Source organism: Paralichthys olivaceus, chromosome 9 (assembly GCF_024713975.1).
Source record: "Paralichthys olivaceus isolate ysfri-2021 chromosome 9, ASM2471397v2, whole genome shotgun sequence".
NCBI classification, from domain to species: domain Eukaryota; kingdom Metazoa; phylum Chordata; class Actinopteri; order Pleuronectiformes; family Paralichthyidae; genus Paralichthys; species Paralichthys olivaceus.
In genome coordinates, this window is record NC_091101.1 from 18,341,842 (window position 1) to 18,355,396 (window position 13,555).

The 13,555-nt window shown below is 40.3% G+C and overlaps 3 protein-coding genes across 6 annotated transcripts in view; all 3 read right to left on the bottom strand.

The window, feature by feature from the left end:
* tm9sf5 (transmembrane 9 superfamily protein member 5) overlaps positions 1-3,692 on the bottom strand; it is a 64,452-nt gene extending 60,760 nt beyond the window's left edge. For 2 of the 3 annotated variants that reach the window (XM_069532035.1, XM_069532036.1), the window contains exon 1: positions 3,676-3,692. The gene's annotated coding sequence lies outside the window, so the exon portion shown is untranslated. The remainder of the gene's footprint in view (positions 1-3,675) is intronic. The other variant, XM_020080060.2, reaches the window with a different exon arrangement.
* Positions 1-3,698, bottom strand: part of cd40lg (CD40 ligand) — a 24,295-nt gene extending 20,597 nt beyond the window's left edge. Inside the window, exon 1 of the mRNA XM_069532038.1 lies at positions 3,670-3,698. The gene's annotated coding sequence lies outside the window, so the exon portion shown is untranslated. The remainder of the gene's footprint in view (positions 1-3,669) is intronic.
* adgrg4a (adhesion G protein-coupled receptor G4a) overlaps positions 1-9,947 on the bottom strand; it is a 12,021-nt gene extending 2,074 nt beyond the window's left edge. The window contains exons 1-25 of one of the 2 annotated variants that reach the window (XM_069532034.1): positions 9,852-9,947; positions 9,648-9,767; positions 8,915-9,538; positions 8,644-8,741; positions 8,497-8,555; positions 8,179-8,233; positions 7,569-7,606; positions 7,313-7,461; positions 6,813-6,872; positions 6,592-6,669; positions 5,849-5,931; positions 5,690-5,760; positions 5,562-5,589; positions 5,406-5,428; positions 5,110-5,252; positions 4,901-5,030; positions 3,981-4,087; positions 3,617-3,833; positions 3,359-3,524; positions 3,067-3,210; positions 2,296-2,427; positions 2,151-2,196; positions 1,892-1,995; positions 866-987; positions 111-379 (exon numbers count right to left, since the gene is read on the bottom strand). In XM_069532034.1, the coding sequence (XP_069388135.1) occupies positions 111-379; positions 866-987; positions 1,892-1,995; positions 2,151-2,196; positions 2,296-2,427; positions 3,067-3,210; positions 3,359-3,524; positions 3,617-3,833; positions 3,981-4,087; positions 4,901-5,030; positions 5,110-5,252; positions 5,406-5,428; positions 5,562-5,589; positions 5,690-5,760; positions 5,849-5,931; positions 6,592-6,669; positions 6,813-6,872; positions 7,313-7,461; positions 7,569-7,606; positions 8,179-8,233; positions 8,497-8,555; positions 8,644-8,741; positions 8,915-9,538; positions 9,648-9,714 (3,013 nt within the window). In that variant the 5' untranslated portion in view covers positions 9,715-9,767; positions 9,852-9,947. Of the gene's footprint in view, positions 1-110; positions 380-865; positions 988-1,891; positions 1,996-2,150; positions 2,197-2,295; positions 2,428-3,066; positions 3,211-3,358; positions 3,525-3,616; positions 3,834-3,980; positions 4,088-4,900; positions 5,031-5,109; positions 5,253-5,405; positions 5,429-5,561; positions 5,590-5,689; positions 5,761-5,848; positions 5,932-6,591; positions 6,676-6,812; positions 6,873-7,312; positions 7,462-7,568; positions 7,607-8,178; positions 8,234-8,496; positions 8,556-8,643; positions 8,742-8,914; positions 9,539-9,647; positions 9,768-9,851 lie in introns of both variants that reach the window. The other variant, XM_069532033.1, reaches the window with a different exon arrangement.
* Between the last annotated feature and the right edge of the window lie 3,608 nt (positions 9,948-13,555).

Here is a 13,555-nt window from a genome sequence, read left to right on the forward strand (position 1 = left end):
GTCTTATCGACCCCAGCCAATCAAAATTCTGTCCTGAACCCACACAGCCAAACAAAGCAAACAGATCCTGGACTTCTCTGCAGTAAGGAGTACTCAGTGCTCTGCCTTACCCCATCCTACAGCGCAGAACTTCAGGATGTATGAGGGAACATAGATGTTGAAGACCTTGACCAGGGCGAGGTACATGTTTACCGCCTCAAGGCCCATCCAGGTGAACGAGGCCAGCAGGAAGTAGTGCAGCGTTGCAGCGGTGGCGATGCACAGACCATAGTTAGAGAAGGATGAGAACCAGGAGTCCAGGAGGAAGAGCATGCTCAGCCCCAGCAGAGCAGCTGACAGATTGATGAGGATCTTAGACGGGTAGTCCTGACGCAGCTTCCTAGAGTGTGTGTGTGAGAAACATTGAGCGAGAGGACACAAACACAGACTGATCAAGGAAAAGAGACCTAGAGACCTCAATAATTTAGGTGGGTGCAAATAGAATTTTGTTGTCGAAAATCACAACTAAGTTCAGTGTAGTTGTTCTAATTAACAAATTCTAAAATGCAGTTAAAACTTAAAGCACTTTGGTGACAAAGTTGCTTACTAGCCTTATTTAAAGTGCTCATCAGTGTCATGATGATTTTCAGATTTAAACATATGTTTGAAAGCTCGATTCAAAGAAGGTAGCTAAAGAGACATTGATTTGGAACTGCTTTGCTGTATCCAAGCTCAAGAAAACTTTGGATTGAAAATTGATTTATGGTCAAATATTCATGTTGTAAATTAAATGTGTAGTGGCTGTTCAAATATTTACTTTTAATACCAGGTAGTTAAAAAAGAGAAAAATATTTGATGTCATTAACAATCAGTGTCTGCGACTTACTCAAATGCCAGGTAGGTGAGTAGAGTGATACCCAGAAAGATGGAGGATATCCCACATCCAAGAAATGAAATCATAGTCAGAATGTGACTGTCGGCCTCACTGATGGGAGTTCTGGACACATCCTGAAACACAAAATACAAACAGTACCAAACTTATATTAAAAGCCAGAATCGAAATATGTAACATCTCGGCATCAAAATATTACCAATGGAGAAATCTGTAATGGCGTCATATCCCCTTTGAGCATGTGTCAGTGTTGTGGTCGTCTTCCAACATGAACCCATTTTTACAACTCACCTTTCAAATCTTAATCATTTTTAACTATTTATTTCATGATGAAGGATTTTTGTCATCGGATGCCTGGATCATAAATTACCAGAGAAACAATCTAAGCCAGTGTTAGCAGCAGTATGGCTCCGCTCTTCAGTATTTTTAATGGATTTAATCCAGAGTTCTGTTTGTTTTGAAGAGGACACCTCTAGCTAATTTATCTCCCTATAAAAACCTCTGAGAGCCAATGTCAACAGCAAGCACCAAAACACTTCAGTTCATTGAATGGCCACTTGAGGCCGGCTCCAAAAGTGAGTCAATCCCTGGCAGCAGTTTGGCTAACAGCTCCCTGGAACAATATTTAACATGAAACTGCTTTTATTCGATTAATTATCTGGTTCATATGTTTTGGAGAGAAGGAGGCCTTTACGAATAATTAGTCAAACAATGACGTGGTGTTAAAGAGAACAATTCCCATGATCCTGTGTTACTTCACAATGTCACAGACCCCTTACAGACCACTAGTGGCAGAAAATGACACGTTATACGTTTAAATTTGTCCAAATGTGAGCGCACCCTGGTGGTAAAATCCAAAAGATAATAATGAAATTATTGTTTTTCAAACAAGCACACATTGTAGCTGTGATGTCAGCATCTTGCATCACTGGCGGAAAGGAAAGCAGTGAGCCACTGACCGGACTGTACACCTCTCGTTGTTTCCTGGATCAGTTAATAAAAAACAAACCAGTGACTCACCAGGAGCACAGCGAAGTGTGTGAGGTGATCACAGAGACAGCTGGTCTGATGAGGAGAAATATTCCGGGTTTCACAACCACTGCTGTTCCAACCACCCAGTCCACCTGACACACACACACACACAAACACACACAGCAACAAAGACACTCCATTTATTGGCTCAGGCAACTACCTCCATTGTTTGGTATCACTGGTTCCTAGAAAGTTGGCTCTAAATCCAACTGGAAACATATGAAATATATACTGTACAATTACTCACCATTCTTCCCGAAATCCCAAAACATACACTGCACCCTGTCGTCTGGCTGTAAAAGAGAAACAGGAAGTGATGATGACTTTAGAGTAAAAAACACAACTTTTTCTTTTCTTTTCACTAATGAACTGAAAATCGAGTCATTTCTCACCTGTTTGGGTTTGTGATGGCTGAGTGTCACCAGTACTCGATCACTCAGGTTGCTGACGTCAGTGTCATTGATACTGGCAGATACTATATAAGAGTTCAACGTCCACCTGCTCTGAGTTGCACTGGTGGTGTCCTGGTAGGAATCAAGTAGTGGTATTGTTAACTGTGCTGTCTGATTGTAAATCACAGCAAGTCTGTAGAGGGAGTAATGTTTCCCTGAGGTCATTGATCAATGATATATGGTGCAGAGAGACAGCAGATTTCTTATATTCAAACGATTGATTGAATTATAAGTTTAACTTTAAATATTATCATTTTGATCCAACATTTGTTTTCCTGTGTTTCATACACAAATATGTGAATTAGTGAAAATATGCTCAGTGACTTTCTTGCTGAGATAAGACCGATGGAAGAAACAATACCCCTGTTTTATATTTGCAATAAAATGTAGTATGAATATACAATGGCAACCGGTTAGCTTAGCTCTGCATCAAGACCGGAAACAAATTCTAACTGAATCTGCTGCATTGAATCAAATCAAACAAAATGTGTACAGCTTAATTTGCATCCTACAGATATGACGGTGGTATCAACATTCAACTTCAACAAAATAATTTATCTCTCAAGAATAACATAATTGCATTCTTGCAATAAGTGGCCTGCGTACAACAGGCTACTGCAGTTTCCTCAGTTTCTTTATGAGAAAAGAAAAAGAAAAAACAACGGCAGTATAAATAAAATGGAAAAAAAGAGACCAGTGAAAGGAGAGTACCTGAAAAAGCTCATTTGTTCCATGGAACTGAAACTGAACACGAGTTGTGTTTCTTGTGAAACAGTTTTGGAGCTCAGAGGGCAGAGAGATGGTTGCATCTGTGTCTGGAAGTGGTTCACCCACAAAATCCCACATGAAAAAAGTCTGAAAAACCAAAAATAATGATACATATAATAATATTGTATTTGTGAATAACTAGGTTACATATCATTTACTTATTAAGCTGAACGTATTTTTGGTTAGAAACTGTATTATGTCATAAACCAGCTCATTTGTGAATTTGGGTTTTTACCTTCAGATCCAGGAGAGATAAAACTGAGGACACACCAAAGGTGAGGCCCTTGAATCCATCTCCATCTACGTTCATCATGGAAAGTGCCATTGAGGGAGCGTTTACACTCACAGATTCATCAATGAAATACATATTGTCCCCCATTTTGTCCGTCAGTTTGAGGACTCTTTGATGAAAGAGAGACAGATTAACAACCTTGAACATGTTTTCTTCATATTTATTGAGATTAACCAGACGCCCACTTCCCTCTTAGCTTACGCTGTAGCCACTGGTGTGACGTTGGTTTCAGAGAGCAGGATATTAGCGATGACGTTGACAATATCAGCACCAACAGCAGGTTGGATGAAGCTGATATCAACCACTTTATTGAGCTTCTCCACCACTGAATCCAGCTCGAAAGATGAGAGCTCAGAACTGTTACTTAACTGGACATCCACCAGGTCCCGAACAATGCCCACCACCTCAGCAGCGTTATCTAAACAACAATCATGTCAGTGTTGCTTTTTGTTGTGTGTTATTATGGTTTCATTTCGGAATAAATGTCGCATTTCCTGAAAATTGTAATCAATTATTTTCGTATACAAGCAAAGGTAGTTCACCAGACTGTGGGTGCTCCTCTTACCAGTGGTGACCGTGATATTGCTGAGGTCTGAGATGGACACAAGTTGTTTGCAGTTTCTCATATCAGGCTCAGCCCAGCTGGTCATGTCAGTTTCAATGTCTAACTTGCTGAAAACAGAGGAGAATCAGAGCGATTCTTGTTAACAGTTCAATAAGAAAAAAGGAAATCTTAAATTTGATTCCTCAGCTTGTGACAGTTTCTAGCAAATGGTGCCAAATGTGTATTATTGTCTTATTGAGCATCAACCCTGTGTTCCACTTACTAATCATAAACCCGATTTCCTGTCTGACATTGCCTCTTGAGTGCTGGGGATAGTGCAGCGATGATGTGAGGATGACTGAAGTCTTTTGATTACTCTAATAATTCACCTATAGGAAATTGATTTCAGCCTGAGCAAGCGGCTGGCAGGGATCCTTGATCATTGTCGTGTGTGTGAGGTATGAGAGCTTGTGTGCAGAGTGGGAGGGCTGCGTGGAACAGGATGTTGTAATTTAGAGGTAAGTTCTTGTCTGGCTGATCTGTCTCCATGGAAACAAAATGTTTTGACAAAGACAAACAAAGGATCTGAATGAGTAATTACTGTCGAGGAGTTTTAAAAAAACACTTTCCGCCCAAATTTGATTGAATCACACGATTCAGCCTCACGATAGTGAGAATAAAGCCGTTGATATTATTCCTCACTGTCTCAACTAAAAGCCTTGATATGCTTTATTGTTATTTGGCAGACATTATGTATTAACGTAATATGTCAAACAATAAAACATTAGATCATTTTGTACACCGTGATAAGCTTTGCTAATAAAGATGTGTTTGGATAGATTTTAGTGTTGTCTTTAGGTCATAATTTTATAATTGGACAATTACGTTTTCATTGTCTCTGGTCAAATTTGCTGTGCAAAAGGAAATTGGTGAAGTCTTACCAAAGCCTGTAAGCTTTTTCAAACTTAGGTTTTCTGCAACCCATCTCTTGGCTGTCTTGTGGAAATGATTCAGGCCAAATATATTCTCCATAGATCGTCACTGTGGTTTCTTCTAAACAGTTTTCTGGCACTGAAAAAAATAAAAATATATGATTTCAGTTGCCGAATTTCAACTTTCTCTTTTCATTTGAGTTAAAAATCAATCTTACATATTTGCTTTATCGCCACGTCCACTGCTTCAATAATAACGGAGTCTATTTCATGCTTTGACGTCAGTGCAGAATGAATGAAAGTTATGATTTCAGCAACACTGTTGATTTTGTATTCCCGAACATGGAAGGCACAGTAATATCTGTTGATGAAACACACAATTAGTGCTACTGACAGCCACAGTGCTTTAATTAAGTCAATTCTGAATGGGAAACGAATTAAACCGATGCAGTAATGTAAAACAGGCAGTGCAGGTAGCTTTTAGAATTATAATTTTCTTTTGTCAGTCACCTACTGTTTTTGTTGGTGGTACGAAGTCTAAAAATAGAAACCAGAGAGATGAAGAATAGTAATTATCATTATTTAGAGCAGTGTGAGATGTTATTCTTAGGATTACCCCAAACTAATGTGCACTTATGTTGTTCTTACATATTGATGTTACACAACTCACCTTTAGTTTATTGTTTTGAGCCATGTTCCTATAAATAATGCAGATGAAATATGAACGAATCAGAGCTTTCAAATTAAAAATATAAAAAATAGGATGCTTGTTATGCAACAAAAATTGAATCAACCCACCAGTCAACTTTCTCCTTCATGATGAGATTTAGTACAATCATGGTGCCATTCACCTCCAGTGATTCTTTCACCTTATCCCAGAAGATAACAATTCAGTGAACACTATTTTTTTAGTGATATCTGTTTTCCAGTCCAATAGTGTGAGTCACTGTCTCTTACCCATTTCTTAATGATATCCTTTGGATTCGTGGGGCCAGCAATCTTTACCGTCACATTTACTCTGAAGAATGTATCTGGTCCAACTGCAGGGATGAAACAGTCCATGTTGTCATATAATGACACAATTCAAAGAACTCTGAATCACACTCAAGACATTTACACAACAAAAAATCTGTTTGTGCTCTGCAGACTGCCCACAGGGTCGTGTCTGATTCCTGTTACTGTTTATTCTTCAAATTAGTAGAATTGGAAAATGAGTCAACCCCGGGCCCTGTGGTCGTTGTTATTTTATAATGGTGTGATAATCACTTTCTGAGAGAGACCATTTATAAAACCAGAGATGAGGTTATAGTTGTTATGGTTGCATTGACTGAAGCTTTTTAAATTTATGTTATGTAAATAAAAAGCTCTTGATTCTGAATACGCATCTAGAACATAGATCGTATATAAAACTGGACGGCACTTCTCCACTTCCTCCCACTATCCCAGTAGCGATCGGTCGTTCGAGCCGTGGTATAGAGGTTCCGCTGAAACTCAACCAATCGTGATTCATTCTAAGCTGTCAATCATGTTTGACCCTGTTTTCACAGCATTACATTAGAAATAAACATACAAACATCAGATAAAATGATTTGAAGAATGTCCTCTACTGTGAGACAACAAAGATGTGAAGTGAAGCAGAAACAGGAGAGAAGAAGCTTCATGAACCGTCATGTTTCATGTGAGTTTCTGGATGAACTGACCGCCAGTCAAATTGCGATCTGAAGGATCTCCTGTTGTCGACACATTAGCGGGTTCAGCAGGTCGACTTTGAGTTGGACCTGTTTCTGAGAAATAAATCACATGATTTACAGAAAAAGAACAGCATGGACAGAATGTCTGGCACACTTGGCTGCACCTAATTAAAAAAAAGGAAAGTTACTGCTGTCACCGTAGATAAACGTATTCTTTCTGGCCTGCTCACCTGATGTAGTTGCAGCAGTACTGACAGCTGTTGGTGGTTCTGTTACCACAGGGAATGACTCTGAAAGAAACAAATGAAATCATTAAAGAAAAAAGCTTAAAGATAAATATTCCACTAAACATCTCAATTGAAAATAGCACCGTGAATTATGGAATTGAAGTGATTTAAATTGTGTAATAAAGAAAACTCCGTAATTCTCGTCTTCTATTAGATACTTTTAGACACTTAACTTGAAATGTGCTCTCTGGCTTTACCTCACTCCTTGTTTTCATTAGAGCTGCACAATGTTTAATTCAGTCACTTGACAATCACAGTGAAATTAAATGAGCACTGATGTAATACACAACAGGATCAACTTCATGTGACATCAGCAGGCATACTTTGACAATAATATTCATAGAAATACATGTTCGGTTTATATTTGCCAGACCCAGTAATCCACTCAACACAACAGTGGGTATATTTTGCATGTGATACTGACATGTGCTGCACAGACGTACCCACAGGAAGTACCATGATGCTGTTCGGGTCAGCTGACAGATTGAGGAAGTTGTTAGAGAAGGTCAAACTCAGCAGTGCAGTAATTTCTGCCTGAACTGCTTCTACGCTGGCAGCAGGATCCACATTCACATAGACTTCACAGCTGAAACTGGGGGTAGAACACAAGAACATGAAAATCTGCACTGAAACTAAATCTGCATGTTAATCATACAATGACAGTGAAATTCGTGTTTGTAGGTCTCGATCTCTTCTCACCACTTGTCACAGGGGGAGTCCGGTGACGCTGTTGATCCCTGGAAACACAGGTTACTCATTCAATTACACCTGGTTGTTCTTATTATGATTCACAACCACCTGCCTTTCAGCTCACATCAATGTTCTCATGCGCAATTCATTCCCTTAGAAAACTAGAATAACACTCAGCAGAGCACATACATCCGCCAAGGTCTAACAGTCTCCTAATGAAACCATATTTAAATTGACTAGATTTATATTTGGATCTGCAACAAAGTGCACAAATACAAATATATATCACGCTAAACATGCCTGATATTTTTCATCAAGATCCAAATTATTCTCTGAGTAATCATAGAATCAGAATCATATGTCTCGCAATGATAAAAAAGTAAAAAAATATTCCTGGATCCACACCAAAAGTTTATGGATTCTTCCCTGACCCACCAAACGTCCACCAAGTTTCATGGTAATCCGGCATAATCCTGCCAACTAAAAATGAAGGACGTTTCACTTGATAAAGATAATAACAATCTCTCCTTAAAAAAAAAAAAAATCTCTAATCAGCCTTAGTATTTGAGGATATTGCTTCCATGGAAAATCAAACTGAGGACTGTTAACAAGACTGTACCTGAGGCTTTTGCACATGCAGAGCTGCAGAATCATTAACCACAGGGCAGCTGTGACTGTATGGGAGCACAGATAACAGACATTGCATCCATGTTCAGAATATACATTACAATGCAACAATCACCTTTGCACCTCACACCTCTGTTAAAAGTGGGGAAAAGTATTTACATTTATATTTACATTTACTTTGAGTACTTTGTAATTTGCGCTATACTGAGTACTTGTTTAGTAGGTACATTGTGCCAAAAAGACTCTGCATATTTTTCACATTGCATTTTCATAGCAGGGCATGGTTTTGCTTTTAAAAAAATGGTGTTACCTTGGGGATGACACAGAGATGTCGTGGACAGAAATGTTGTGAGGGAAAATGCTCTCCAGCTGATGAGAGGAGACAACAGGTAAATTATTCTGAAAGGCAAATCTGACTGTTGAAATCTTAGTGTCATATTCAACTAATTCTTCATACCCAGCCTCTTGTGACTCCCTCCGCTGAGACTACACAGTTTCTCGGCTCTGTGGCGTGAACGATGAATATCCACATTTTGATTTTGTATAGTGACCATGCTAAACAAAAAAAAAACAGGTTTTGGGATGTGCTTTTCTTCAACCTATACTGCACGATGCCTCAGTTTGTGAATAGTTTTAAGAGATTATGGGGGCAAAGCATTTCTTAAATCCAGGGAAGCTCAAACTGGACAACTATGCAATGTAACAGAAAGAGTTCACACTGTAATTACCACAATGTAGGCTGTTGTCAGGCACAGGAGGGCAGCTGTGTTTCCACTGCTGCTGGTCCCATCTCACCACATCTCCATCTGCACAGCTCTGCCTCCTCAGCTCCTCAGCACTCCATTCTCTGGACCATACCCTGAACCGACCAATCTCACCCAGCAGGTTGTTCCCGCTCTCTGGCTGCACCTCCCCATTTGCATTCACATTATGAGAAATCCCCAGAGTGAGTGTGCCGTTTGGGGCCAGTATTTGGGGTGGTTCAAGATTAACAGCCTCATGCAGGAGGGTTCCGTTAATATAGGTCCTCAGCCTCCGAGCTCTGCCCGACCAGGTGAGACACACAGAGGACCATTCTTTGACTTTCAGTTCCCAGAGCAGAAGCTCTCTCTTTCCAAACAGCCACACTGTCAGGTGTGAACCTGAGCCCCCAAGTCCCAGCTCTATTCTTCTACCTCCTGGTGCTTTGTAGACAAACCCTGTCCACTCGGTTGCAATGTTGCGGCATAAGAGCAGGCACACACTCAGCTCCTTGAGGGCCGGCACCGTGACACCTGGCTGTAGCTGCCACGGGCAAGGACGACCGTTCAATTGTACTTTCTTACCCCACAGGCTGGTGGTGGAGGAGGCAGCTTGTTATGCAGAAAAGACACAGACAGATGAAGGCCTTAAACTACTGTTGTCTTTTTAAGAACACAATATGAGATCACAGTCAATCATTGAAATGTTCTGAAGTCTTACTTGAACCCAGAAGACTCACTGACAGCTGTATGTACAGACAGACGGTCAGAGGAGACCGAGAGTCCATGACAACAGATTTCAAAAGCTCAGGGTTATCAGTGTCAGTCAGGCGGTCATCTGCTGAAATGTGACAAAACAGATATTTTCATGATGATTCACTACATTGAAGTCATCTGTGCAGCTAAATAAATAAATGAGACTTACCATTATTTGTCTCTGCTTTGGTCAAATCCAAAATATGAGATATTCAGTGAGAAATGAGTCAATCGATCAATATCAGTTCAAAGCTGGCCGAGCAATGAGTCTGCTGAGCGGTGTCACCTTATTTCTCTATAGGAAGACCTCCACGCCCTTTTACTTGAGTTACTCATTAATCACTGGCAATAAACATAACCAACACAGGCAATAACACTAAAACCATGAACCATTTATGAAACCATTTGCAAAAGTGAATCTCAAAATCTCTCCCCTTGACGCGTGGAAGAATTTTGTGCTCAGTGTGAAATTACCTGGTTTTATTGCTGCGGGTTCAGTGGCTCAGTGAGAATTTGAGTAAATAATTATCCCCGTGAGGCTTAAAGTTTAAAGACGAAAGTTCAGGTTGTTGAGAAATAGTCAACATCGACACAAACACCCTTGTTTGTGTCGATGTTGATGACACAGATGTAATAAGACATAACAAGCTTAATGTGTGGGGCTGTTGTCGGAGCTTCCTCTTTTAGGTTCCTTCTGTGTGGGGATGGATGTTTCTGACAAATGATTTGAATTAATATTACAGCAGCTTTATTCTCATCCAACACTTTCCATTGTATTGTTCACCCTGGGTTAACTTCCACATGACGATAAAACTTGAAACTATGTTCTTCCACTGCTCCTCTCTTGTTCTTTCCAAGTGATAAGCACTCAAACAAATCTAATTCACTTTCCTGTGTGAGATACACTATGACCATGTCTGTGACGTATAAAGTTTAAGTCCACAGAGCAGCCCTTCTTTAAGCCTTCACAATTCAAACAGCCCATGTATGTCAATATCTCAACCTTTTTTATAGCAGCAATATCCTGTCAGTGCAGTGAAATCCTTCAACAAGGAAAGACAGGATGCGTTGTCTTAGTTTTATGGCTCCATGCTACCACAGAGTGGTAAAAAGCGATATTGTAGCTCTCTGGCTGCAGTTTGGAAATCGTTTTTATGATTAGCAGCTTGTCTCCCCTCAGTGGAGTCAGCAAGAGGACAAAATAATAGATAAGTGACTTTGTTTAACTCACAGAGTATTTTTGTTGCAAACAGCTTTCTTAACAAGCCTCTCATTCATGTGTTTGAATACCCCTCCCTCCTCCTCCTCCTTCCCTCCATGTCTGCAGGAGCTGCTGCCAAAACAAGCGGGTTCCCCAGAGGTAACGTAAGAAGACCAGGTGGGACATGAGGTGCCCAGGTGGGGGGGAGGGGGGGGGGGGACCTGAGAGTCTTATACTCAATGGTTGGTCGTCTGGTTGGGGACCTCTCTTGCGTCACATGTGATGCAGAATGAGGGGGATTCCCAAAGGTCTTTCCCACTTCTGTCTTCCTCTGCTGAATGAGGAGCAGCTTAGAGGGAGGCAAGTTGTGAAGGATTCAAACGAATTTGAAACTTGTCAAATAAGTTGGTGATGTTAGCTATATATATATATATATATATATATATATAGTGTGTGTGTGTGTTTGTGTCTTTTGATAATCAATATTTTCTCTAACTAAAGTACCTGAAAAGGGGAAAGTGAAAGTACATTCACTTTATTAAAGTAAAAATATTGAGATATTTTATTTGAGTATTTACATTTCATACTACTTTGTACTTTTTGCTACAATATACTTTATTTTATATAACTTCAGAATATGCCAAGTTTGGTAAGATATGACCACATGTGCCGTGTGAAGGAGGGAAGTTCAGCTGATACTGGCGTGGCTCCCTGCAGAGCCACCTGGAGAAGACAGCGTGCTCCCCAAGTGATGCCCTGTGTGGGCAGTGCCTCCTGGGGTGAGATACCCCCACAGTGCCAGTGTAATCATCCATAATCTGATACATAGCATTTGTCTTTATGTAAAAATGGGGCTGTGCATGCAGGTATCATGAACTCAGGGGTGTGACACTGTTTATAAAGAGTGTTTGCTTTCCACAGCTCAAGGCTCGAAAGCAGGTTAGATCCAATGATATACCAGGGACTGCACAATATGTAGACAACAATGTTAATGATGTTGTATGAAGAGTTTTATGGTGACAGGTGATAATCCAGAAATGTTGTAAATTAAGATTTACAAGTGTTATTCTCTGATAGACAGTGACGTCACTTTGCAAATTACAAAGATCCTGAATAAGAGTGAGTGACCCTATGGATTTTTATTACTTTATGTTCCCAGTTTGACCTGACAGATGGTTTTGTTAAATCAAGGAGTAAAGGAAGAAGATAAAGATAGTTCAGTGATCCTGATTGGTTCAGCAACAGCTTCCTCTGTTTCATTCTGTCTCATTGCTGTGCTGCTTGGGGCTTTCCTCCTGACTGAATTTACTTCTATCAGACCATAACTCTTTATTTACATCAGTGGCATCAGTTCCCAGAGGCCTGAACTCACTGAACCATGGGATTGAGGTGCATCTTCTATTGTGATTAATGTCACCACAGACATCAAGCCCTCTGGTCAGAAGACAGAGAACATCACACTGGAGGAACAGAAAAGCAGCTGCTGCTCCACAGCAGAGGAAAAATACACAGGTCTAATATATCTTATTTTCAGGGACATGGCAGAAATAGAAAGAAAATTTGATTTACATGCTCCTTTCTTTGTCATAACATAACTAACTTTTGAATCAGGAAGGTTACATTTTTAATAATATTAGTCATAGAGAATCAAGCATCATTTCAAATTTGCATTTCAAATATCATAAAAGCTACAAGTGGGAACGATTTGGATTATGTGAATACATTTAAGTAATAACAGTTTATCGCTGAATTAAGTTAAGGATACTTCCAGGATCAGCTGTATTCAGATTTTTCCTTCCTCATTTCTATGTCAACATCAGATGGCGCAAAAGCTGCAGACAATATGGGAGAGGGCTCAAGGTTTGTTTGTTTTCATTAAGACAAAGCACACATAGCAGTTATTCATTTTGACTCTGTAAGGGCCCTTGAATTTAATCTCTGGGTGTGCAAGTAGGAGGCACAACCCTGTTGAGTGGACTCCATCAGCAGCATGATTCATTTTACTTCTACCATTCTGGCTCTGTCCAGGTGACGGTGTCGAGATGCTCGACTATGACTCATTCCAGCACTTGTCCCTGCTTCTCGACTCTGTGAATGACAAAAAGGCGCTGAGGGTGTCCCGCCTCAGGTCATTGGTCATCTCCGAGGCTTCCAGGACCTCTTTCAATACCTAGGCACCTCCACCTACACGCTGCTGCCCCAGCCGGCCCAGGCTGCTGCACTCTTGCCTAATCCTGAGGTTGTTGCTAGGATACGCAGGGCTGTGGTGAACAAGTGACCGCTTAGCCCCTGAGGATGCGTTACCATGACTCCAGCTGTATAGTATTTCTGACCCACTTTGCGTGATGACTCTGTTACCAGCCGGGTCGCCCAATGCTCCTGACACGTCTTCCTGAGACACAATGATATTCTTTGTGCTGAAATAAATTGATTTTGGCTGAAATGGGATATTACTGTAATTAGATATAAAGGGCATGAAAGAAACATCAAAAGGATTTCCAACACTTGTTTGCCCACTTTGATGGTTCCACTTGAATAAATCAATCATTTTAAGAGTGGCATGCAACCGATTAAGCTGCACAGACGGAATAAGTCATTATTTGTGCTTTGCGTGTTAAATAACACAATATCCAGGTCATTGCAACTGAACCTTCCATGCGGTGTTGCTTCCT